This window comes from Myotis yumanensis, unplaced genomic scaffold (genome assembly GCF_028538775.1).
Source record: "Myotis yumanensis isolate MYYU_CA2020_CCGP unplaced genomic scaffold, mMyoYum1.0.hap1 SCAF_9, whole genome shotgun sequence".
Classification (NCBI taxonomy): Eukaryota; Metazoa; Chordata; class Mammalia; order Chiroptera; family Vespertilionidae; genus Myotis; species Myotis yumanensis.
The window spans coordinates 21768565-21796458 of record NW_027223760.1 but is presented as its reverse complement, the minus strand read 5'-3'; the positions used below and the strand labels follow the sequence as shown (position 1 = coordinate 21796458).

Genomic DNA, 27894 nt, shown 5'->3' with positions numbered 1-27894 from the left:
GGTAGGTGAAGAGATGATGATGGAAGGAGAAAAGGGCCTGGCTACTCTAAGTTGAAAGAATAAAATATGTAAGATCCTCGAGTCTAGCATGGTTGATCTGAGTATTTCAAGTGACCCTGCTCTGGAAGAGGCCTGGCGAGGGTGTCGAGTGGTGAAGCCATAGAGATGAACAGGGCTCAGATCATGGAGGACCATGAACACCGTGATTTGAAGGCAATGGAACCACCAAGAAGTTACAAGCAGGTGAATGACAGGAGTACATGTGCATTTTATTTTTTTACTTCTTATCTTCACCCAAGGATGTTTTTATTGATTTTAGAGAAAGATGAAGGGAGAAAGAGAGAAACATCAATCAGCTGCCTCCCGTATGCACAGCAACCTGGGATAGAACCTGCGACCTTGTGGTGTATGGATGACAGACATTTCAACCGACTGAGCCACTTGGCCAGGACCCACAAGCGCATTTTAGAAAAAGTCTTTCAGATTCATGACAGACAGACTAGAAGGGTCATGAGAACAGAAGTGGGAAGACTAATTAGGAGACTAGGATTCCGTCTAGGAAAAAATATTAGGATAAACAGAGTCTACAAACATTATGAACACTGACAATATACCCATAAAATGGGTGGGTGCTGTTCCCTAAAAGGCTGGGTCTAGAAATTCAAAAGGAGCCCTAAATTTCTGCTCACCCACAAATTCCAAGGGCCAGTACCAAGGACATATAACAACAGAACTCAGACTGTCTTTTATGCAGCTCTCTCTCTATTCAGTTTTCTATTTATAATCTCCTTTAAATTTACCAGTCCTACATTTTAAGGGTAGAGAAACAGACAAGTTAATCCAAGGTACTGAGGGCTCTTGCATAAGATTTGCAGATCAAACCAGGTCTTTCTCGGCTCTCAGAGTGGCCAGGGAACAGGCTCAGGCTCAGAACCTAGTGATGGAAGTAGAAGTGATTATTTATTTTTAATTTTTCTATTTCTACATATTCATTAATAACTATGTATTTCTTTAAAACAATAATAAAACGGGCAGTGGGGGGGGGGGGGGGGGAGAAACCATTCAAAGTTTTCTTTTAAAAACAAATCACTATAGTTAAAAAAAGGGGTGGGGTGAGGTAGGGCATGCCAAAAAGCAGGTCAAAACATGCCACCCTAAGGAGCGCTAATTAGAAGCTGCCTTTTCCTCTCTCCTGTTTTAAATCCTAGATGTTTCTCCACTAAAGTCTCCCCGTATGTATAACCATGTGCCACCCTCCCCCACCCCGCATACAGGGGGTGAAGCGGCTCTGCACAGACAGTCCAGTGGCCCGGCAGCATGAGTTATGAGTGTGCTCTCATCATTCTCTCAAGTTGCGTAAGGCTCCCCACGGAAGGTGGGAGCAGATATATATCAGTGCCCTAATCAACAGAGATAAATGTCATAGCTCCAGCCCCTGCCCATAAATACACGGTGGCAAGAACAACCTTACAGAGTCCACTGTGCGCAGAAGCAGGATTTAGAAGGCCTTCTTACTTGCTCATGTGCTGAAAAGCGCTTTTAGGAGGACGTTAAATAGGCACATTACGCAAGCTCACGGACCAAAAATAAACAAGGCATTCTCGTTATGTGGACATCGCCCACATGGAAAGGCTGCGTGTGCCCTGCTCGACAAGAAAGGAGAGGGAGAGACTTTACAGAGCAACCACTTTGGAGCCAGTATCCTTCAAAATCAGAGCCAGCCTGGACAGCAGGAGGGCAGGGGAGATCCTTGATCAGCATGATCTGCTGAAAATACCAGGGGTGCTCATTCTGAACAGAGCACATGCTGCCTCTTCTCTGACCCCATGGCCTGTTACCTCCTGGAGATTTACGATTCCTTTAGTGTAACTGGCGGGCTCCTTCCTGGTGCAACACCCTTATGATGAATGGTGGTTTTACTTCACCCACCTCCCATCATCTGCTCCTGACTTTAAGTCCAGGCCATTGATTTAGCTTTTCATACAAAGCACTGCTCCTAAACAAGCACTGGGCTCATTTCCCCAAATCCATGAAGCTCCCCGGCTCCCTGGAGAGGGATATATTAACTACCAATCATGCCTATTATTTTATAATGTAATGACTGTTGATTAATCTAGAAGTATTGCTCTCCAGATCCTCACTTCTGCCAACATATACACCAAGCTCTCGGAGAGTGGTCACAAGGATGGAGAAAATTTCCAGAGGAAGAGAGGCAAAACTGAAGACTTAAGAGATGAAAGGATGAGATGAACCTTCCCCCAGCCTCTCTCCCTTGTTTTAGGCAGCCAGCAGAGCCACTGTTGGAACATGTAAAGAAGAAATCAAGCAGAAATGGGGGCAGGACTGACAATCTTACCTGAGGAGGTAATAACAACCGCTCCTGCTCTCAGGAGGCTCACATGCTGATTGTGGGGAGTGAAGAGACATATTTCCACAAATCAAATCTTTCGTACACCCTCAGGGGAGGCAGATAGGTTGTGCCAGACTCATTCCATCGAGAGGCACTCACCTACTTTCTCGTTTACATCAATCAGTCAACCCTCTTTGCCCACAATACCAACAAGCACCTATAAGATAGAGAATTTTTTAAAGTCAATCCAATTTCCCAAACCTAATTGTCAGTTCTTACACTGCCTCATAATAATCTAATTAAAAATAAGTAGGAACATTTATTGCTTACACTTTATTTGCTTCTCCCCCACCCCCTTCTCTATGATGGAGGAGGAACAGTGAAAAGGCTAAGATAAGAGTAGCAGCAGGAAAGAGCAGAGAAGGAAATGATAACTGCCAAATTGGATAAGCAGCCTCTGAATAAATGAAAGTTAACAGGACTTGTTTTCCAATAGTTTCAAATCTAGCAGGAAAGAATTCATGGATGGGATGAAGAAAAAATTTCATTTGATTCAAAACATTAAAACTTTTTCCTTGATATTTCATTTACCGTCCCAAAGAGTATCATTATGACAATAAGTGAAATAAAGGGCAGCTTGAGAGAGTTAAGGGAGAAGTAAATGAGTAATCCATGTAAAAGCACTGAGCACAGGCACTGGTTCATAAGCCCCACAAGAGAAGTATTAATTTCCTGCCTGTTCTCCTTTCCTATCAGAGGCAACAGAAAGAGAGGGAAAAAAAAATTAGGGGAAGAAAAAAAAAGCTGGAATAAGTAAAGAAGAAATACAATTGTAACTACAAAAGATTAGAAGAGGAACTGAATGAGAGGAGTGTGTGTTGATGAAGTTGGAGGGAGAAATTCAATGGGAGGCAAGAGAGCATTCTACCTCATGGCCCTCCACTCCCCTTAGCCGACCTCAGGGGCTAGGGGGGATGAGGAAATGTGGGAGTGAGTCAAACACCTTAGCACAGATATTTTCTTTTAACTGTATGCTTTTCTCACTTATGTCACAGTTACCCACACCAGAAGAAAAGGTCAAGAGCATTTTGATAGATCTGTTTTACAGGAATCTCCATAAACAAAAATGTTCTAATTAATTACTGACCTCAAAATATTGGGTTTCTGACACTTTCAATTTTGATAAGCAACTTCAGAAACAATTTGGATTATTGTAGACTGTCATGTCAACAGTGAGTTACAAGTAAGAAAAGCTCGAGCAAACAGCCGTAAGATCTAACATAGCTGCTTCCCGTGGTGGCTGACAGATTTGCTCAGCAATCTCCAGAGGCTGCGAAGGCCATGGGGTTTGAAAAAATTAGGAAAGCTAAGAGTTCTTAATTTTTAGCCTAGAGCTAACAGTCTCAGTGAAGTGTGCTCTCTCCTGTTCCCAAGCCTATTCCATCAATTTGCACCCTCTAAGGAGGCTACTGCCTGCCCTTTGAAAATCAGTGATGATCTCTATCTATTTACTAGAGGCCCGGTGCACAGATCCGTGCATGGGTGGGGTCCCTCAGCCTGGCCAGTGATCAGGACTGATGGAGGGGCTGGGCTGGGGGAGGGACCGCAGGAGGTTGGCTGGCGGAGGGAGGTTGGCTGTGGGAGCACACTGACCACCAGGGGGCAGCTCCTGTGTTGAGCATCTGCCCCCTGGTGGTCAGTGCACATCATAGCAATCGGTTGACTGGTTGACCAGTTGCTCGGTTGCTTAAGCTTTTATATATATAGATAGTCCTGGTTCCTGGAAGTAGAATATACTCTTAAGAGACACTTTGAAATGGATGTTGGTGCCACACAGACAACTATAGAACAAAAATCCATGAGTACCTCAGAGATGATATCCAACAGAAATGAAGATCAAGAGCTGCTATATGATGAACTTATATGTAAGGACACACAGAACTTTCTTGCTCCTATTTTCCACTGAAGAATACATGCATGACTCAGGAGTAAATGAAATTTCCACTTATTCAACACATATTTATTGAGTGCCCCACTGCGTGCCAGGGACTCTGCTAGGCACTGGGGATGCCAAGAGGGGCCAGCAACATAAAGACTCTGGTAGTTTAGAGTCCACTGGAGAAGGCCTATGTTCAATAAGAAATAGAAAGAAGCATAAAGTAGGGAATTGTAGAAAACTTTGGAAACACATAATACATAAGGGAAGGGCTTACTCTAGTCCAGGAGTCAAAGCTCCCTGGGAAAAAGGGAGAAGCTGAGAAGTGAAGGATGAAAAGAAGCTAGCTACTTCAATGTGGCCAGTGCGGATTTTCCAACATGCAGGCCAAAATAAAGCCAAATAAAGATGAAAGGACCCCTGCTAGAGGAAGCAGCTTTTGTTTTTTTCAGTAATAGAAGGCAACACCTGAGGCCAATTGCTGAAGTTCCCATACTCTCTAGTAAGGGGGGACCAGAATCAATGAAAGGCCCTGTGGTCTCCTCTCGGGCAAGTTCTTCAACCAGTTCAGCACTACATTTTCCCTCTTCCATTTTATTTTCCCCCTTTTTTTCTTTATTGATTAAGTTATTGCATATGTGTCCTTAATCCCCCAGTGCCCTCCCCCACCCTCTTCTATTTTTAACCATCATATTCTGTGCCAAACAAATTACCATTACTCCCGAGAAGGAATTCCTTTTCAGATGCAGGCTCTCTCTACTTTAGAAGTCTGTAACCTTACATACATCTGAGATTTAATTAGCAAGTACCATTGCTACTAAAAACATTGCTTGGATACTCTTTGTGGTGGGCTACTAATTAGCCTCACTTCGCCGTACCACCCAGCAGACCTGAGGACAGGGATCAAGACAGTGCATCCATTACAGCTCCACAAGATGTGGCCACAGGTGCAGATGGGCCTAGGATACTCCACTAAGAACCCCACACCATTCAACAAGCAAAGGCTGGTGTGAGCAGGAGGAAGGGGAACAGAACAGTAAGAAATAATTCTAGTTTCACGGATGGAAGGGAAAGCCATGGACAGTGCTGGTTCAAGTATAGCACTGCCCTAAAATGTCATGAGGCTGAGGCCTGCCCAGATGATGGCATTTATATGGACAGGATTCAAGTCATGCATTAACTTATGACTCAAAATCGCCGCTTAGAGTTTTGCTTGTCACTGGCAACTCACAGGGATGGTTTGCCGATCACAATAACACCATTCCATCCCCACTTTATGAATGGGGAAACAGAGTTTCACATGTCTAGCCAGTGCAGGAGCCTAAACTCAGGTTACACGGGGACTGGCTCTAAAACCTGCTCTCTTAGCCACTAAGGCTTTGTGTGTGCACTGGATACTCCCTAATCTCCAAGCTAGGGAGCAATAAAAAGAGGGAAGAGGGTGGTCGAGACTGTTTCTACTCAAAAGACTGGTCTGCACATCAGCGGCACTGAATCTTGCTCTTAGATAAAGTAGCTTTTCTGGGCCTGCTCTAGACCTACTGAACAAGCTTGGGATCCACCATGCTAGAACTCACCGGGACTGATAAGCTTTCAGAAAACACCTGAAAGTGCCAGGGAACCACCTCACGACTCTAAGGAAACATCAATGCCCACAAGAGGCAGTCAGTACCAGACAGTTCACATCCGGTCCTGGTGACTACGGGCCCTATAAAGCTTCTGATTCAAACTGCAAATCAAGAATTTCTGACCCAGCATTCCAATTTTGTTTTAAGGGCAGTGAGAGGAGGAGGAATGAGAGGGCCAGGGAGGGATAAGGTAAGCACTCTTTATCTTCTATTCAGCATAAAACCTGGCCCACCAAATAACAAGGGAAAAAACAACAAAGTGATAGAGCACCAAACACAGCTGACCATTAGCGCTGACAAAGGCTGAGGGAAGCACCTTTTTCTTCTTTAGAGAATCTAACCCACACTTAACCCTGAGCTGAGGCCAATCCTGAGCAGGGAGGGAGCTTGGTTTGGAACAGGAATTTCTTTCTCAGATGAAGTTCAAAACAAGTAACAATGACTTCTGAGCTACCTGTATAAAGGGAGTTTAAAAAAAAAATTCAAGATTCCACACACAGGCACATGCTGTGGATGAGATGCTTTTTTGCCCCTCCTCCCCTACCCTCACACATCAACAACAACAACAAAGAAATTCACGCAGTTTGTTTTGGATTCTTAAATGCTGTGGGGCAGTGATTCCATTTTAAATGCAATAGTTAAAGCTGTAAACTAACTTTCGCACTGTGTATGCACATCTCATATCCTTCCAAACACTAAGAGATTAAAATCCATGGCTTCCAAACTTGGCTCATTAAAGGCAATCTTCCTGTTAAGTATTGAACTTGAACTGCTTTGAAACTTGATGAAAATAAAGGTCAAGCTGTTTTATTTCCTTCTTAAGGATTTGGTGAAAACAAACTTCTATGAGGACACAAGGTGGAAGAACTGAATGAGCCCTGAGAATTTACCATTCCAAGTGGTCCAAGAGAGAACAGAGTTTTCATTTATGTGCCAGCTCCCTGTCTTATCATCCCTTCCCCCTTCAAATCTCTTCACATTTGCATTGTTCATGTAAAATGAGTCAGGGAATGAAAAAGTTGAGGTTCTCATAGCAACTGTGAACAATCCCACACCGTACATAAGCAGTATTGACAATTCCTAACTGGGCTGTTGTTAAAGGTGAACCCTTAATATACCTCATGTGTGAAGTGGGCGAACCAGCATTCCAACAGAATTTTAAACTTATGTATTTCTCAAGTTATGTGCTTAATTCTATAGCTTTAAAAAAAATGGGCACGTGGCCCTGATCGATGTGTCTCAGTGGTTAGAGTGTTGGCCCACACACTGATTTCCGGTTATGGGCATGAACCTAGGTTGCAGGTGCAACCCCAGCCCCAGCTGGGTTGCGTGTAGGAGGCAACCAATCGATGTGTCTCTCTCACATTGATGTTGCTCTCTCTCTCAAAATCAATGGAAAAAATATCCTTGGGTAAAGATTAAAAAAACAACAGGGCACGTGAAGAAGAGAAAACAATCCCAGATAAAGCCAATGTTTATTATCATAATGAATTTATAATCCTACCAAGAAGAGAATTAGGAACATAAGACAGTTGGGCCATGTAAGGATGCAGGTCCTACATGAACATCTGAAAGCCATCTGAGTAAAGGGGGCACCCCAAAAAAGCAGCTTGCCCCAAAGAAGCTGGCAAGACAGTTCCACACAGCTTTTTGACTTCTCTCTGATGCTATCCCAGAAGCCCTTGGTCCTCATCTCATTAGGGCCCTAAATGCTCTTCTGAGAACTGGATCAATGGCATTACCATTAACCCTTGGCTAGTTCACCTTTGAGCTCAGGTACTTTAAAATTCTGTCATCCAATTAGACTGTTTATCTGATGAACTGAGGGAAGACACTGGCTGTCTTCTAAGCCAGCGGTCGCCAACCGGTGGTCCGCAGACCACTGGTGGTCTGTGAGGTCCGAAAGGTTGGTGACTGCTGTTCTAGGCTGTCATCTATTCATTCAGATCACATTCATGTCAGGGCAGAAATTCAATCAACTCAACTTATTGGTCAGCTGACTTGATTTCAAACTCAAAATTTAAGAGTAAAAGAGAGTTCATAATAAGATCGTGGCACTTTAGGGCTTGAAATAATGGTTGCTATCAGTTAATGTAATCTAAGGCCATATAGCTAGGACCATATTCCAGAATTAACAATTGACGGATAGAGCTTATAAAGTACAGAAGGAGCAGACACCTGTGTAAGCCTGGTCAGAGCCTCTATATGAGCAGAAGTCTGGTGAGAAACAAGGCCTTCTAATTTCTCATTCAGTGAACTTTCTATGTTATCAACTTCCTTTAAAATATTTCTGATTCACCTTTCACCTATTTTATTCCCCTACAATTAGGCTCCCTATCCCAGCTCTCCTAAGCTGATTGTACTGAAAGGTTTCGATCTTGTTGAAGTTCTCTAAAGCAGCGGTCGCCAACCTTTCGGACTTCACGGACCACCAGTGATCTACGGACCACCGGTTGGCGACTGCTGCTCCAAAGGTTTCCTTAAACCAGCGGTTGCCAACCTTTCGGACCTCGCAGACCACCAGTTGGCAACCGCTGCTCTAATGGATCATGGAAAGCAATGGGGGCCAAATGCTTGACTAAGAAGTACAAATGCTAATAATGGGGGTTGTCATTAATTGTGACAATTCTTGCTGTTATAAAATCAAAGCCACTCACCAACGAAGGGCCCTCCAATGAGTTGCCATGGTTTTTAGTTGGCACAGTTTTTAGTTGGCATCAGATTTGAGAGTCTGCTTCCCCTGGTGCCCCGTAGCTTACAGCAGGTGAGGATTCAGGTAAATTTAGAGTTCATTAAGAAACCACTGATACTCTCAGAGCACCTTTAATAAAGAGAACCCAAACATGTTTGGAGGTATATATGAATGAATCATTTTGCTTTAATCTGATCCATTATTTACTGAAATCTTAAAGGAAGTAAGATTATAAAGCCCCCAGCATTTCTAGGGGCAACACGAAAACCTCAGACAACAAACATAAAGACAGACTGAGACAGGCATGTTTCCAGTGGCTTCCAAACAGGAGTGTAAACTACCTCGCAGAAGTGCTGCCCTTGACCTGAAAGCTGAACAGAATACTTGAAAGAAGGAGTTTCCCTGGAAAGGCCAGGATGTTCATTGCCAGAGCTCATCTTCCAAACCAGAAGCTCACCAATACGATGGTGGCTGCCAGGGACCAAATTTGGTAATCACACAAAACATTTTTTAAGTATGTTCTATATGGAATGGAAAAATTATTTTATTCTGTTCACAGATGTGAGAAGCAATCTGGTAAAAATCTGATTCTAAAAATACATTGATAGCAAATGGGGCAGTATGTTAACAAGTCCATAAAGTAAATGAAAGATCTTTACACTATTTCTGTAACATTCCTGTAAATTTGATATTATGCCAAAATAAAAAGTTATAAAAATTATTATTTTTTTAAACCCCAACAATTTCTAATGCTTAAATGTTGGCTATCTGGGACATTTAATCCCCATAATCATGATACCCTGAAAGGTGTATCAGATGCAGCAGTCAGTCCAGGGAACCTTGCAGGCATTTCCTCAGAGGAAAGCCTGTGAATCTACAAAGTTAACATTTCAACACAGTGTTATGCATTATCTCTCAAAACTCTGCTCCTCAAGATGGGTTTAACCCTTTCAACTCCCAATTAGAAAGGTTTCCCGGGTGGTCAGCAAATATTCTGCCCCTCTAACCTGTTCTCTCTAAGCTATACTTAAATATCACCAAGACTAGGCAAGTTGCTTGGCCTTTTATTAATAAAGCAGCTGAATAATTTATAAGAGTTGCATAGGGCCCATTAGAAGTGCCAGAGCAGTAATAACTGGCTTAGGACATTGCTTATTCAGGGCTAAAGTTTAATTTGTCCATAAATGCAGCAGCTCATAAACCCATCCCACAGGTCTGACATGGTCTATCCTTCACAGTCACATGTCCTAGCCATGCTTTCATCTTCGATGTCTTCCTATTAGTGTTATATGTGGGTCCAAAAACCAAATCCAAACTCCAAAACAACTAAAATCTCATAGTACATTACTACAATTCCTAAACGGGGCCACTACCACTGTCCACTTCTTAAGCTTTGCTTTCAGTCATCACAAAAGAAAAGTAGCACCTGGCTGGCTCTCAGCACTGAATGGAGAGGAGACTGGAGAAATAGACCTCGGGAACAATGTGTCCAGTGTCAATTTGGGTATTGCATTCTAAATGATAGCACATATAAAATCAAGAAAATATACTTAGCTATTTATTTAGCAAGTTAATTAACCATCCTATACCTCAATTTCCTTATCTATAAAATGGGAATGGGGATCTACCTAATCGGGCTGTGAGTTAATTGAGTTAATCACAGCATATAATACTCATTACATAAAAGCTATTAGAGATTCAGATTAAAAGCTATTATTATTAGATATTCAGAAAGAACCCTAGAGAAACATAATTCAGCCTTCTCTATGAAGAAATCCAAGGCTCAGAGAGGCTATGTGACTCAGGAATCATTGCAAGCTTTTTAAAAAATATACAATTTTATTGGTTTCAGAGAGGAAGGGAGAGGGAGAGGGAGAGATAGAAACATCAATGATGAGAGAGAATCATTGATCGGCTGCCTCCTGCACGTCCCCTACTGGGGATCGAACCTGCACCCAGTCATGTGCTCTTGACTGGAATCAAACCTGGGACCCTTCAGCCACCAGGCCGACCCTCTAGCCACTGAGCTAAACCGGATACGGCTCATTGTAAGCTTTAATCCAGTTTGGAGCTCTTAGCCATTTTAGGGCTGCTGTGGCTCCAGCACTTTCTCCATGGGAACAGTGTTGTTATTTTGCTTTCTGAATTTTTAAAATAAGCTACTTAGTGTTAGCCCAGAGCCATGTTCATTCATTCATCCAAGAACTAGCTAGTGAATGCTGACTATGGGTCAGGCACTATTCCAGGGTTTGGCAGTTACAAGAAAGACAAGGTTGCCTTCAAGCATCTTACATCCAGTCAATGCAAAGAATGAACAAAAATAAACTAGATCATTTCAGATAGTGGCAAGTGCTATAAGGAAAATAAAAAGATGACATGAGAGAGTGATGGTGGAGGAGGTTAGAGGTGGGAGCGTGGATATCTCCTAACAGAGGTTGTTCATGCCAATTCTTCTGAAACTTAATTTCTAGGAAGATGGCATTGTAACCGTGGTTTCAGCATATGCATATATAAACATGCATGACTGTATTTGATAAGAAGAAATTACACAAAGAGGTATCACCCTCTAAAAATTTCACTTGGACAATCATATCAGAAATGAATGACTTTATCAGAATAGACCTAGTTTTCTAGTCTTTGCTTTTACCTCCCCAGCCAATCTGGTGCAGATGAGTGGGTTAAGGCAAAAGGACACTAGGGTTCATGTCACCCTCTTTTAGGTGAATCCATGTCTCTACTCTCTGGCGGCTGGATTCTTAGCCCTGGGCATCTGTGCTATGTGCCATGAAATTCCTGCCCTAACAACCAGTTCAGGGGATCAAAGAGCTATTATTAAGGTCTCCATTTAAGCCAATTGAGGGAGGGAATGGTGGTAGAGGCAGGCCACTCACCCCTCCATTTAGTCACCCTCCTCCACAATGGGGCCATTGAGCTGTCGCCACAATAGAGTGCTGAGAAGAAAAGGCCGAAGGAAAGCATACAGAGTCCCCTCGCACAGACTCGGTCATTCATCACTAGGCAAGTGCCAATATCTGGGAACAGCATCTCAATTTCTGCAAATCCTCCAACCTGCAACAGCTGCTAGTGACTCTGGTGGACGGCTCTGCTGCTTACTCATATTTCCAATCCCAAGCCCTGGCCTGGAGCCAAGTCGACATTACTTAGGTTAGAGACACGCTGGCTGCAGCGAGCAGCAACAATGGACTTCACAGCTTATAAAGCAGCTTACAAAGGGCTCCCGTGTATTTCAAAAACACTTCAGATAGCTGGTGAGAGAAGCTATCTGCACAAACTCATTCAAGCAGTTTATTCCTAACCCACTTAATTCAAGGTTTCTGTCGGGAGCCAACGGCACAGCGGAGGAAGAAGCAAGGGGCGAGAAGGCCTGCAGCTGAGGGAACGCAGTCAACCCATCTCTTCTCCTCTGGAGCAGCCCAGCAGGAAGAGGAATGACTGCAGTAATCAGTCCTTCACCTGGCTAACAAATGCAATGACAAAATGAAAGACAGTCTGTGGGATTCCTCAGCACTCAATTTAGCGAAATGTCCATCTCATCTGCTTCCATTAGCATGGTTAGGTACTTACAGATGCTCCTGAAAGAGCACTCTGAGTGGCATCTAGATCCTGCCACAACACAACCCACATGCACCTTCATCTGACCACACAGGTGACGCCAGCCAACTGTAGGTCTAGCTCTGCCTCACCACTCTGAAGTCTCCGGGGCCCAATCATCTCCTCCATGGTATCTATGCTTGACTTGTCAGCCACAACTTAGTTTCTGGAGAACGATTTTTCCAGGTAACAGGCACAGAGACCAAACGAAGCTAGAACAGCCGTGGGCAAACTATGGCCCGCGGGCCGGATCCGGCCCATTTGAAATGAATAAAACTAAAAAAAAAAAAAAAAAAGACCGTACCCTTTTATGTAATGATGTTTACTTTGAATTTATATTAGTTCACACAAACACTCCATCCATGCTTTTGTTCCGGCCCTCCGGTCCAGTTTAAGAACCCATTGTGGCCCTCGAGTCAAAAAGTTTGCCCACCCCTGGACTAGAAAGAAACAAAGACTCAGGCTCACAGGCCTGCTTTTGAAGCATGGTGCTCACAGAAGCCACTAAAGGGCCTGGCAAACACAGAGCGTGCCAAGCACAGACCATCTCCATGGAAGGACGGACCACGGAGGGAGGTAGCAGTTCTTGCCCGTCAACTTTTCAGAGGAACTCCATGAGTGCTTCTGCTTATGGAAGACAAGCTACTGTAACGAGGTGAGGTGGAGCTATCCCTGAACTCTTAGATGCTTAAATGGAAGGATTCCTTCCTCCCAGGACTATGGGTCCCTCACAGGATTATAGACCCCATTTGGAGATCTGATTCCAAAGTTCGTAGTACTTGGCGTGGGTTTCTTCCAAAACTGAATCCACAGATTTCAGGGCAAGAAATTATTACAAGACTCGAAGGAAATATTCAGAGCTGTATCAAATGTGAAGTAGATTTGAACTGTTCAAGTGATAGAATACTGAAGGAAAAAGGTTACTAACCCTCCAGCACACATTCCAATGGGTAAGACCTATTCACTAATGGGACAAGGAGAGTGGGATATGGCAGGGTTTACTGTGAGGCCAATCTCAGAAGGCCAGTCAGTGCTTCTGTCACGCATGAGATAGGTCAACATGAGAGTAGGCTTAGAATGCCATTACCATGTCATTTCTTTTATTATTGTATGAAATGGCATGTGTGGCAATGACACACCCTAATGGTATCAGGTTCTAGACCAGTGATGGCGAACCTATGACACGTGTGTCAGGTGACACGCGAACTCATGTTTTTGGTTGATTTTTCTTTGTTAAATGGCATTTAAATATATAAAATAAATATCAAAAATATAAGTCTTTGTTTTACAATGGTTGCAAATATCAAAAAAATTCTATATGTGACACGGCACCAGAGTTAAGTTAGGGTTTTTCAAAATGCTGACACGCTGAGCTCAAAAGGTTCGCCATCACTGGCCTAAACTAACATATTGTCTGTATTTGGATCATGAGCCTCAAATTCAACTTTTCATGTCTTGGTTATTCCAACAGCTAACCTGCAGAATGAGGACTGCAAGGGAGAAACCTTACTGAGAAGGGGGAAAATAAACATTGTTTATATCAATTGCAGAGTATTTGTTTGCTTACCCAGAATGCACATCTACAATTTCTAGTGTGGCAACCTGGACTTTTCATATGTATTAAAAGTCAGAATTCACCCTGAGGAAGGGCCCCTGCAACAGGCTTCAGAGAAGCAAAACTGGAGGTCACAAAGAAGAGCACATTGGCACGAACACAGACCTATCTATAAGAGCTCTGCTTCCTGCCTGAGTCTGCGGCCAGAAACCAGCCGAAGATTAGTTTAGGCAGAGCTGGACACACCTACGCCTCGGAGGGCTCCATTCCCAGGTCCAGGGTGCATGACTGGGTATCTGACTTGGTTCTTGTGATCCAGGTGCTGAAGGTACCATTCACTAAGAGGAATAGTTCCCCTAAGAGAATTCACTGACAACTCGCACTTAAGAAGCCCACCTCTAACCGGCTTTACACTGTTATCTTCAAGTATGTGCTGTACTATAGTGTAATCTAAACGTTTCTTGTTAAAATAAAAATAAGCTCCCTAAAAGCATACTCTGCTTCTTTTTACCCCCGACACAACTCCAAGAGATAGCAGGTATTAATAAATAACCACTGACTAATCAACTATAAAAAATTAAAGATGTGAGCCCTAGCTGGTTTGGCTAGGGCTGCGTCAGCCTGCGGACTGAAGGGCCCTGGGATCAATTCCGGTCAAGGGCACGTGCCAGGGCTCAATCCCCAGTAGGAGGCGTGCAGGAGGCGGTTGATTGATGATTCTCTTTCATCATTGATGTTTTTATCCCTCTCCCACACCCTCTCCCTTCCTCTCTGAAATCAATAAAAATATAATAAAAATTAATAATAATAAAGATGTGAGAACAAATACAAGCAAAAGCAAGTATCTGTTACCATGTCTCCCACCAACCAAACTGGAGGAGAAAATTCCCTCCTCTCTCATCAAAGCAGACTGCCTACCAGGAGCTCCACATGACAGGGGAAGATGGCCACTCTAAGTAATATGCCTATTTTGATAGGAAGGTCTGGTCTGTCATTAGCACTTCCCAATCAGGAGCACTCACAAATAGGTCTAAACTTGGAAAAGAATTAAAAAAAATTCCCTATCAAACAATGAGAATCAAGAGTAAAAAAGAAATGAAGACTAAAATACAACAGGGCCTAAGAGGAGTTATTTCTGTATTCCCTGCACATACAACATCATTCATGAAGGCGGCAATGGTACAAATATAGCATAAATGTCGTCTGCTTTGGTTGGTAATTTAAAATGCAAATGCTAATGAGCGAACTGGTATATCAGTGGAGTTAATAACCGCATGCCTAGCACAGGGGCTGCATCCAAAACACAGAGAAGAGACAGACACCATGTTCCAATTTAAAAATAAAAACACCCAAATTAACCCTAGAAAAATCACTAGCAGATGTACAAGATCAGAAAAAGCAGGCACACCAGGGCAGGGAAATGGGAACTTCTCTCCCCATCACAGACTAACCGGTTTATTTAAATAGCTTCCTACATAGAGTGAAGGTCAGCATGGGAGTTGCTCTGGTTTATTCAGGACTGCTATTGTATAGGCACAGAGCGTAAGTATAATAAGTGAAAACTACAGGGAATCCAGAAAGCTTACTCAGAAAGTTTCTCCAAACTTAGAAGCCTATAAGCCAACCTTGCAGGAAGCATATGTCCAGAAATCAAAGGCCACTGAAGAGAGGTATAGATCTCATTTATTTTATCACAGGCAAAGGGTGGTTTAAAAAAACCATACTTACAAGATCTGTATTAAGTGGGTAATTTAAATAGGAAAAAAAGTTCTAATCATGAAAAAGCATGACTGAGAGAGAATGTGGTTGTGCCCCAGAAGCCTTCCAAATATGAAAGGAACTGTGACCTGTTCTTGCTCCTACTAGGTCTGTAGCTGGCAGCCCTACATCAGCATCTTAGGCTTCCTCAGAGCCCCTCCCGCATGGGGCTGGCATGAGGAAGCACATTCTGGGGCCAGGAGTCCTAAACATTTCCCTGAGTGAGAAACTGTAGTGCCCCCTCAGGGGCAATAGGACAGTGTGCTTGGGCTGGCCATCCCCCGGACACCTAGTGTGTTCTAATTCCCATGTTAGTGCCATTCGCTCAAAATCCATACAAAAAGCCAAGAAGAGACTGGCAAATCCAGCCCATTAGTTTCGGGAAGCCTCAGGAAAACTTTCTGAAAGGAATCTAAGGTGAGCAAACACCTGGGGTTTGGTGCAAAGATATTTTTCCAATGATGAACTTTTTTTTTTTTTTAAACAGAGAGAGGAAGGGAGTGGAAGAGAAACATCAATGATGAGAGAGAATCATTGATCAGCTGCCTCCTGCACGCCCCTTACTGGGGATCAAGCCCATAACCTGGGCATGTGCCCTAAGCGGGAATCGAACCTTGACCTCTGGGTTCATGGGTTGCTTAACCACTGAACCACACCAGCTGGGCAGAAACTATTTTTTTTTTTTTTTTTAAATTCAGTTATAACTCTGTTTGAAGCGGGATGTAAGAGGTGGTTCCCATAGTAACCAAGATTAGTCTTACAGGCAGTGTGCACTGCTCACCCCAGGGCTGCCCATTACACGATTTCAAAGTATTTCCTTTAATTTCGTATTACCACACTGCTGACACTCCCTCTCCTGGTCCTGCCATCTTCTACCATTAAGCTGGTCAGACAGACACCCCCACAGGGCAGAGGTAGCGGTGAGTAGCCCAATCCTGGAAGCTGCTGCTTGTCACCATCGCTACTAAATGGTTGCTGGGAAATGCCAACAGGTTGACAAGATGGCATTGAAATACCGACACTGAAATGTATATTACCGGGAAAACCACAAAAACAGGATTAGAAGTGAAGTATCTGGGCACAACCAGAGACAGGTGCTGGCATTGGAAACACTCCAGCATAGAGGAGCCATCTAACTGCTGTGAGGTGCCCATTCCTCTCCCCCCGCCCACCAGGAGGAAGGCAGCCTAGATAACCTTCCAGAGACTCAGAAAGAACCTTAAAGTAGTGGGGAGGATAAGGAAAGGAAGAGGGACCCTCAGGGAACAGCCCAGATGCCTCACCCTTCGAACCACACGCTCCTGGCTCTTATTAGCTCTACCCAGAATAGGCCTGATCCTGTCAGGACAGGTTTCCCTTGTCTCATCTATATTAAACTCCAAAGCAGGAGTAAAAAGCAATGGTAAAAGGCAGAAGTCAAAGGACTTAGGAGGTGAGGATTCTTTCCACTAAACTTTGATCCATCCAGAGGCAATCAATGTAATGCAAAAGTTGGGGATAAATGATCATATTTCTTTTCTTGGCACAAAAAACCCAACTGAGATGGTGAGTGCTCAACATCCCAATTATGAGGCTGCGCCATCCTCAGGCTTTCTCCATGGAAGGTGGTGCCACCACTAGGACTAGCTCTCCCCTAGTATCTAGACAGGCAGGTACAGAACTGCCATATGGGTCTTGCTGTCTCCCTCACCTCTAGGTCCCAGCATCACCCCAAGATATGCAGGCCAGTCTGATGGAAATGAACTAGGAAGCAGGAGAGCAGAATTTAAGTGTGCTAGTTCCAAGGTCTGTGACTGCCACTAAACCAGACCGAACAAATATTATTTTCATTGATGTCTCTATTTCTTACCTCTATCGCAATCAGAAAAATATTCAAAATGGCTACTGAACAAGTCGAATCTCTGCCCCTTTCACCTTAAAATACTCCATTGTGTCCTGAAAGTGTCTTTTGATTCCTGCTGCCAGGCCCACTGGCATTTAGGTCTCTTACTATCCTGGTCACTCTCCTCTGAACCTTCTGTAGTGTGCTGAGGTCTGTCCCTTCCACAGGGTGGTCCTCAGGTGTAACCTCATACTCCAGGCCTGCTCTGACCCAGGCGGAGCCCACACTCGGCTCCACCCCTCTCTGGATACTGTACTTCTGGGTTATGGACTAGGGCTGTAGACTTTCTGACAGTATCACAATATTTACTGCAATTGTTTTATAAAAATCTGATTTTCCATTTGCATGGTATTTAAGGCATGTTTCCCCTACTCTTACCTGTCTCAAAAATGTATGTTTTACTTCATGCTTATATATTCTTTGCTTCAATAAAAACAACTACTTTGCTTGAAAGCTGGAAAGATATCTTACGCATTTCTATATTCCTAGCATAGTGCCTAGTGGAAATAAATTATTTAACAGCCATGCAATTGAATGACCCACAAGCATGATGAGGCTCATTCTGGGGATGATTCACGATCTAAAGATGGGAGATAATCAGGCTCTAATCGTAGGCTTGACTTTCATCCACCTGACCAGTGGGTGATGGTATGGTATGCCTGCACACTGGAAGCTGAGGGCAGAGCATGTGACACTCAACAGCAGGAGAGCTGAGAAGGAGACTGACATTCCCATACAAAAGCAGAGAGAAAAATGATTGGTGAGTACACCCATTTCTTTTAGGCAACTCTTCCTCAGGACTAATAGAGGCTACGTTGTTTTTGCCTAGGCCCGTGGTCGGCAAACTGTGGCTCTCGAGCCACATGCGGCTCTTTGGCCCCTTGAGTGTGGCTCTTCCTAAGCCTTAGGAGTACCCTAATTAAGTTAATAACAATGTACCTACCTATATAGTTTAAGTTTAAAAAATTTGGCTCTCAAAAGAAATTTCAATCGTTGTACTGTTGATATTTGGCTCTGTTGACTAATGAGTTTGCCAACCACTGGCCTAGGCTAATCACACCCAGCCTACCCAAGGAAAATGTTCCAGATCTTCTTGGATCCTCAAATGCCATCTCCCTTAGGAAGTCTTTTCCATTCCCCAATTAATTGTTCTTTTCTCTGCGCTCTCATGATGTTGCATATCCTTTTTATAACTCCTTTTTTCCCCCTTGTTCAAGTTTTCCGTATGGCTGTTGACACTACACTAAAAGTTATTCAAGAAAGAAGAAACTATCTCATTAATTTATACATCATCTATCAAAGACTACCTTTCTTACAGCAGGGTTGCAAGAATCTTGGCCTCATTAAAAAAGGCTCTCCAAACCTGTTTACTGTGCTAATGCCTACAAGTGACACTCCAGGATCTCCTGACAAGAACATAATTTATATAATTCATGTAATGATATCTTTAATAGCAAAGAACTACAGCAGCCTCTGAAAAGTCTCATGTCAAGCTGCCCATTTCCAGATATGGGGCCCAACTGAAAGCAAGTAGGTGGTGGAGACAGGCTCAAACTGGGAAGTCCCAAGAGAAAGAATACCCCATTTTACACAAATCCATTAAGTTGCAATTCAATTAAAGCATCTGAAAGAAATTCATAAGTATCAGCAGACCCTATAATTGCTTAATTAAGAATAGAAGCCCAGCAAACACAACCACAATAACAGCCTGATTCATTAGCACCTCTGTGATAGCAGAATGGGATTTCTCACTTAAACATACATTGGCTTTAATTGTTTAATTTGTTTAGGCACTTGTAATCAATGGGGATCCACCATCCTGGGGTCAGGAGATGAGAAGAATATTTCTGTTCACGTTCCCTCTCCTCTCCCAATAGAAGTTTTTAGTTTATTGAAAGAGGCAGTTGATATACCTATAGGATGAGACGTTACAGAGGAAGAAGGAAATGAAGTACTTTATTCAAAGGCATTCAGGGTGGAAGGACACACAGTCAAACTTTTAGTTCACCATTCACATATTCACCACCAATACTTATCAAAGCCCAGACATCTAGAACCTTTTCTTGTTGCTTCCCTTGTCATAATGTAGCTCCAGAGGGGAGCTGTAATTAAAAAAAGAGAAAAAAGTATTGGAAAATGCAAAAGGAGAGGCAGAGGGAAGTCTCATTTTCTAGTCTTGTTTCATATGACTAGGTAGCTGGTTAATCATAAGTCACCTGCTGTGATGCACATGGGACCCCCCTGCCAGGCAGCTGCTGCCCTCTAGGTAGTTTGTAGCACGAGTTCCAAGTAAGGTGACTGACTCCACACTCCCCACCCTAAACCTGCCCCAGTCCATAATTCCTCATACATAGCGCTGTCCCACCTCTATAACATGAAAATGCAAACGGGGTGGGCCCACTCAGTGAGTTAGCAGAAGACTCCAAATCTGATATAAGACTCCTTAGACTACTTTACACTGAAACCTCTATTCTTCTCTTCCATTTCAGGCATTTGGTTTACAGGCACTAACTTAATACCTGCTATGCTCAGCCAATAGGACAACTTTCCTGAACTGCACCCTCGACATGACCCATATACCTCAGAGCTAAGAAAGTAATTCAAAATAAGGACATGTAACATAAAGGTCATAGCAGTAGGACACACTCCATTCCCGATGGTGCTAGTAAATAAAAATCAGAATCAAAAGCCAAACGATTTGCCAATATGTGCCTCAGTATCCCTTCAGACAAAAAACTCAGCAAAATGGACACACATGACAAGTGAAAGTAAACTAAAAATAAAGATGGCTGGTAAACTGTTTTTGTTCTACTGGAAGGGACTATATGGAGCTCACTAAATGCTAGGTGAGGAAAAAGAACACCTTTGAACAAATGCAGGCTGCCTGGGTTCTTGACTTCCTGTTAACTCAGGACCAGAACGGACTGACTGCCTCCAAGAATGCGGGAATGCGGTAAGTATGCACAGGAGGCGGCCAAAGCAGCAGGCGAAGGGACCTTGAACAGTCTCAGTTCTGATGGTGTAAGGTCACCTGCTCACCGACCAAACCTAAGCCAGGTGCTCAAAGGACTAAAGGGCAAGAGCCTTCAGGAGGCACTAACCTGTTAGCTACAGCTGACGCTGCCCAGCCCCACCTGCTATCCCATCTGACCAAGCAATCATCCCACGTACAGGGGTGCAGGAACCGTGACAGGGAGGCCAGCTGGCTTGGGCCAAATGCCACTCCCTATCAAGCTGTGGAGCCGTCTGCCTAAAAAAGGCCACATAAAAATGGAAAGTGTCCACCTCGCCTTAAAGTCCAGAGGGCTCTCCAAAAGGCTGGGATTAATGAGAGCAGCACATATGGGCTGCCGAGCAATTATCTTGACTTTCCCCTTGAGAATCACAGCCCCAACTTTCTCCTGGCTGCAGAGACATCATTTCTAGCAGACCACCATTCTTACATGCTGCAGAGACCCCACAGAGAGCTGCAAAGCTGTGCCTGGAGGATCACTGAGTAGGTAGGTGGACAACTCCACAGCATGAATACCGTGCTGTGTGTCCACTCACTCTCAGAGCTGTAGGTGGTCTCAGAGAACCAGGGGCCCTTCTCTCTAAGGATACTCCCCCCACCCATGTCCTCCATACATCTTATTCATTCCATCTCTTCCAGGTCACTACTCTATTAGTCACTCCTCTACATTCTTTCTTAGTTCCTTCTCCTCAGAAATCAGACCAGTAGTTCTCATGTTGCCTATGATATTTTCTCACTCCATCTTTTTAGTATTCTCATTTGCCAAAAAGATTTTGTTGAGTTTTACATTCTGTAATTGGTATTATGGAAACAATAGGTATATTGAATAGCATTTCCAACTATACATGCCACATTCTGTTCCAATCTTGAATAAGAACTACAATTACAAAAGTACTCAAATGCTGACATCCTTAGAATGTTACCTTGACCCTTAGCTTTCACTTTTCTGCATTCCTTTTCCATTCTGTCAGATTTTTGTGAGAAGCAGTCTATTTTTAATTTTGTTCCTTATTTCCCACCTTTATTCCCCAATTGCCTGTAATCTGCCTTTGACTGATTCAACTTTGATGTAACTGCACTGACAAAGGTCATCAGCAAGTGAAGTGATAAATTGAGTGAAGTGATAAATAAGAAAATAACTTCATAGTTTTTACCTACTTGATCTTTTAGGTAAAATCTCACACTGCTAACTCCTTGGAATTCTAACTTCCCCCATATCCAAAGACTACTCTCTTCCATCCTTTGAACATATTTTCTTCGACCATGTATGAATGCTTAGCCTACTCCTCACAGGTCAGAACTTTCTAGGGTTTTTATTGTTCCTACACTGGTCCTCTAGGCACTGCAACTGTTTTAGCTATTGCCTGTATGCTGATGGCTCCTCCACATGAATAATTTGCCTAGGCCCCTCTGCTGACCTCAAATATTACATGTCTAAAATCAAATCAACGATCTCTTCCTAAAACCTGTTCTTACTTTCGTGTTGCTTTTAGACATCACACCCTGCCCACTCAAATAATGCTTTATTTTCTCTCCCACATTTTAACATCATCTTCTATCCCCTATCAAAAATATCCAGTTATTTCCCAAATTATCAAGTCTTCCTCCTCAATCCTTTCCCAATCTCTTTTCTTTCCCACTGCCAGATTTCAGGCCTCCATCCCTCTTGCCTCTTAACTGCTCTCCCAACCCCCGGCCTCATTTAGTCCAATATATCCACCAAAATGAATTTTCTTAACCCAAGAAGACTAGCTCCGACAACAATAAAAAAAAAAAAAGACTAGCTCCTGTCTGTATTTCCAACTTCAACCCACCACCCTTATCCTCATTGTTTATACTCCGCTGATACCAAAGGCTTCATGGTTGCCTGGACTCATCAGGGTATCTGAAACCTCTACAGCTTTGCACATGCTGTAATCTCTACCTCGAGCCTTCCTCTCCACCTCCACCTCCACCCTCCCCCAACATTGCAAACTTCTATTTGTCCTTCCAAACACAGCTCAGCTATCAGATCCTCAAGGAGGCATTCTTTGATGCCCGGCTTAATAACCAATCATTTCCGTCTTTGTGCTACTTGTGTGCATTGTAAATGACTCTATTATCTCACCTAGTCCCCAACACTGCCATTTGTTTACACGTCTGTCTACCCGCAGCGGTTCTCAACCTGTGGGTCGCGACCATCGGAAAACACATATAGCATATCAGATATTTACATTACGATTCATAACAGTAGCAAAATTACAGTTATGAAGTAGCAACGAAAATAATTTTATGGTTGGGGGTCACCACAACATGAGGAACTGTATTAAAGGGTCGCGGCATTAGGAAGGTTGAGAACCACTGTGAGCTTCCTGAGACCTAGAACCTAGTCTTACGAGGATGATGCGGAATTCCTTGCTCCAAAGTCTCACAGGAAAAGCCAGTTGTCTTCCGTTTAGTGAGCTCATCAGTCAGGAGGAGACTAGAATAGTGCCTTTTCTTGAGTTATTTCCATCAGTAGGTAACTATGGCTCTACCACGGACACTATGACCTATGGCCATTACATACAAGAGTTAAATAAAGCTCTAGGTATGAACTCACAAAGTCTTTGTGAGGGGATGAGGAAGGAAATATATGTACTGATGATCTACTTTCTGGCAGGCTTGTTCTGCACCCTTCTCTCATCTCATGATACTTTCATAACAATCCTGAGAGGCATGATACTCTTTCTGGTTGACTGACATATAAACTGAGGCTTGAAGTGGGTAAGTAATCTCCCTAAGTCCCTGCCTGTGTAGAGTAGAGCCATGATTCAAATAGAGATCTGCTTTCTCTGACGACTTCAATGTCCTGTATCCTTGCCGTGTTTCTAAAGAAACCAGAAGATGCATAACATAAGCGCATATAGTATGGCAGGAGACAAATGTAAAAGCTTATATTTTTATCATTCATTTGCTTGTATAATCTGTCTTCAGAATGTAAGCGAACTCAGGCAATGCCTTTTGAATTGCTAAGCTTAGAATAATGCCAAGTCCACAGAAGAACTAGCTGATGTCGGGATGAGTGATCAGACTGCGGTGTTTAAGTAAGGTACAACCAGAAGGTTTCTGAAAAAAAACTCCCACTAAGATAGGTCCAAGCTAAAAGCCAGCTCCATTCAGGCAGTTTTGAGTTTAGAAGCCAGAACTACAATGTTTTCTTTCCCCTACAGATCTGTGGCCAAGTTTCCCAGAAAAAAGAATAATACTGCTTTTCTTTCACACCTCTGGATGAAGCTCTACAATGCCAAAAAGAAGCTTTTGTTGTGCAGGTAGAGAGCAAAGGATGAGATAAATATACACCTCAAATGCTGTAACAGCAAGAAGTTACTGCTAAGAATTTCACTACAGAAATCTTAAGGGCACAAATGGCTGCATGAAGGACTTGTGCACTGCTACACTACCCCTCCGTTAACTACAACACACATTCGCAGAAATGAGGTGTGGATTTGTTGCGGCCTTTCTCGTTCATGGTTGCCTCTAAGCTTTGTGTCAGGCTTCAACTAGTCCCTCAGGAAGCCTGCAGCGCTGTGGAGAGGTCATTAACTACTAGAGTGTGCGAGAGCCTCAACCAGAAGGGACGGTCCTGTGTTCAGGGAGGGCTTTATCTCATACAACAATCCACTTAGCTGGGGCCAAGGGAGACCCTGACAGAAAAGAAACTATCAGTGCCTTCTAGAAGAGGGAGGCTGAGGCAACATGGCAGGGACAACAAACAGGGCACCCTTTTCGTGTCCCCCAAGGTCAATTCTATTCAAGAACACGAGAGAAGCAACGCTGAGGCAGCAGGACAGCCTCAGAAACACAGTGCGCATCGGGATAACAAAGGAGAGTAAGTCCTTTGTGAGTGAGTGAGTGAGTGTTTTCATGTGTATGGGGTGAGGAGCAGGGTATTGAAGTAAAATGACACTTTCTCTCTAAGTCTACAGTTTCTTAAAAGTCCTGACTGAACAAATGGCTGTTACTTACCAATAGGGAAGAAATGAAGAGATTTGCTCCATGAATGCATAAATACAAATTGTTCCAAGAGCACAATTTATAAACAGTCTTGCTGGCTTATGAAATATTAAGCTACTAGAAAGGATAGGATAAGAAAGATGTAATTCAGTCAGCAAAGAAAGAAAGGCTTGCCATAGTATGCCAACCTCAGTGCAGGAGCCTGCAAAGGTATGTCATGTGGGGTTTCATCAAGGACTAGGATCCTAATGACATTTGAAAAGAATAAGAGAGAGACAATCGGCACTGCCTGGGGAGCTACAAGGCAGGTGTTCAGCTCCTCTGAGGCCTGCCCAGGACTAGCATGGCGGGGGCGGGCCCTATTCCAAATAGGAAATACCAACTGTGCGAATTCCATCATTAATTCCCTTCTCTCAGATTGTCTGAGGATTTGTGCTGTCGTTTAAACTACTCTACTCCTGCGTCCCGAAACTGGTGGAAATGAGGAACAGGAGAGGGACCAGTGACAGAGGACCAAATCTAGAAATGTTGTGCTCAAATCTCAGAGATGAAAGCACCCGACGGGCTCAGGGCTATGTAAGACACGGGAAAGAAGGCATGTGACCTCCGGAAATGACTTCTGAGCTCCAGGAAGAATTTCCACAGCAACACATAACACATAAAACATACCTGCAAGCAAGAAGGTGATAAGGCAAGTTTCCTTTGGCAAATAAAGCTTGAGACGAGATCCACTGAAGACATATTCCACCACAGCTTCGGAACGACCTGCCCGCTGGAGAAAGGGCAGGAACTGCTTTGCTTTTTGGGTATCCTAGTGGAGAAAGGAAAAAAGAGTCCTTAAACATGTAATGGGATTCAGGTTAATGTTCCTTTTGCTCTGGTATAGGACACAGTCTAGCAGACCATGGGAAGCTAGGCCAATAACTCTGTAAAACTAGACATTCCTAAAAACATGACATAGATATCCATGTGACTTCCACAGAAGAGATAAAATTAACCAGAAATTTTCAGAATATTCTCATTGACTCTCTGCCTCCCTCTGTTCAGTTACTAAGTAATCAGTGGATATACAATACAAGTGAGGAAGGTGCTTTAATGATAATCTCACTCCTTCTCTGGGACAGGAAAGAGCTCCTATTTCTTCTACATGAAATTGAGAGAAGATCAATACTAACTTTCTATGTAGTTTAATTTAACCTTTAATTTTCATTAAGAAACAAAGTGACCCTCAGGCTGTCTGATATAGCCCCTAAGCCCTTTTCCAGGAAACCCAAAGCAGTTCATCTTCCACCTCCAATAGGTTATGTATACCCAGGGGTCACTGTTTCTTATAGAAGAGAATAACGCAGTCTTATCTGGGCACCAGTACAGCAAGCCCTGCTCTTGGAGCTTTTCAGGGATGAGCCAGGACCTGGGCACACTGCTCTGTTCCCAGTCTGGGAAATCTGTAACAGTAAGATGTGCTCCTTAGGGACCAATCCCACAGAATAATTACAGTACAAATAATTATCTGTATATGTAAAAGGCTAACATGCAAAGTGTCCCCTCGGGAGTTCAACCCGAGTTTGATTGCTCGCTATGATGTGTGCTGGCGATCAGGGGGCAGCATGGAATGAAGGAAGACCCCAACCAGCAGCCAGCAGCCAGCAGCCAGCAGCCAGCAGCTGGGGAAGGGAGGCCTAGCCTGCAGCTGGAAGCCCAGATTGGCCCTGATCACCGGCCAGGCCTAGGGACCCTACCAGTGCATGAATTTCATGCACCGGGCCTCTAGTAGAAACAATAAAACCATGAAACCACACAGCACTTTCTAAACTTTTCTCACACATCCACATGAAGTGAGTGCATGCATTCTACCCTCAAGAGTACCAAATCATGGGCATTAGGACCCCAGAGCTCTAAACTACAGAGGAGGTAGAGCCTTCCAATCCTTTCAGTCTGTCAAGCTATTTCAATAGATGACAGAAAAAGCAAGGATCAAAATATCACATCACATGTGCTGGGGTAACAATTCCTGGATGTCAGAATTTCTGTGGTTTGCAGCCCAGCCAGCAGAACTGCATACTCCCTTTGAGGGCAGCAAACTCTGCACGCTTTCCTAACGCCTGCAACATAAGCAGGCTAAGCTCTTCCTTGCTAACTCTGCTCCTAGCAACAGAGCTATTGTATCTAAATTAATGCACATTAGATAATGAAAATTTAAGAGGCCATCAAATACTTGAGAGTGTTCACAGCAGCCAAAGGGGCTCTGCTCATTCGGAAGCAGTGAGGTAGGCTGGGGTGAAAACAATATTTATAGTAATGAGATTCATCCTTCTCTTCAAACAGATTCTTAGAGAAAAGGAGAGACAGTCATCCATTCTCCGTGTCTCTAATGGCACATAGGAAAAAGGTAATGGCACAAGGAGCTTTAGTGGGTTGGAAACTCCTCTCAATGAACATTTAAGCAACACATATTCCACTCTACATATACAGTGGGAAAAGGCCTTTCTGGCAGTTGGCTGAAGTCCAGAACAGTCAAGCAAGACAAATGTTCCATGGGTAAGAAAGCACTACCTCATTAAAACCCTTTTGCCATACTTGTCTGAATCTGGGACATTATTCATGAGCTGAACCAGTAAGTCAACAACAATTATCAAACTGATTATTGCAAATAATGAGGCAACTTAATGTCTTTAAAGAGAAGGCCCTTTCCCTAAAGACTGCAATAATCTATTATTTTTCAGAAAGAGACTTTTGCTCATCACCATCTTTTGGATGTATTTATCAGAAAAAAAGATGTGCACACATAATGTTAATACTAAAAAGGAAGTTGTACCAGACTGGTCCTGAGGTCAAAGAGAAGCAAAGGTACCTTACTCTTGGCCATGTAATAATAACATGAAAAAGAAAAAATACATGCTCCTGACTCCTCCTAAGTCTCCACCTACAACAGTCCTATTCCAGAAACAACACATGGGAAGACAGCAAAGAGAATCTGGCACGCCACTGATTATGACAAAGATTAGAAGGGAAAGCCGTCTATGTCAATTGAAGGCATAAAAGCAAATTTTAAAGACCTATCAGAATTGGCCATGTTTATTTCCAGCAGCAAAACTGTAAGACAACACACGGAGCTCCCCCATCCTCAACAGGCAAGTGTTCCGAAGTCTTGAAGAAGATGCTATGTCTACAGACCACCCATCTAGGGACAAGAAAGAAATTCCACCCAAGTTGATAGGCTTTTAGGAATAAAAAATTCTTACAAAGTCAACCAAATTGAATGTAATCACCAAAAGATGTCAGCTCTTTCAAATCTCAGTCACAGGCAGACAATAATGTCTCTTCAAGCACTTCCTTTGATTGGCATGTACCTTTTCAATATAAAAATTCTTGAAACCTTTAATATTTGTTTCAGTGGCACAAATGAAAAGGCCGGTAAGACCAACTGACAAATTTTGTCAGGTGATGTAGCCATAAATCATTCTCTGCTAATTTAGCTATGAAAATTACTCAT

The 27894-nt window shown here is 43.3% G+C and overlaps 1 protein-coding gene across 1 annotated transcript in view; it reads right to left on the bottom strand.

Moving 5' to 3' along the window:
* Positions 1 to 27894, bottom strand: part of SND1 (staphylococcal nuclease and tudor domain containing 1) — a 447431-nt gene that overhangs the window by 132856 nt on the left and 286681 nt on the right. Inside the window, exon 15 of the mRNA XM_070423847.1 lies at positions 25071 to 25212. Coding sequence (XP_070279948.1) covers positions 25071 to 25212 — 142 coding nt within the window. The remainder of the gene's footprint in view (positions 1 to 25070; positions 25213 to 27894) is intronic.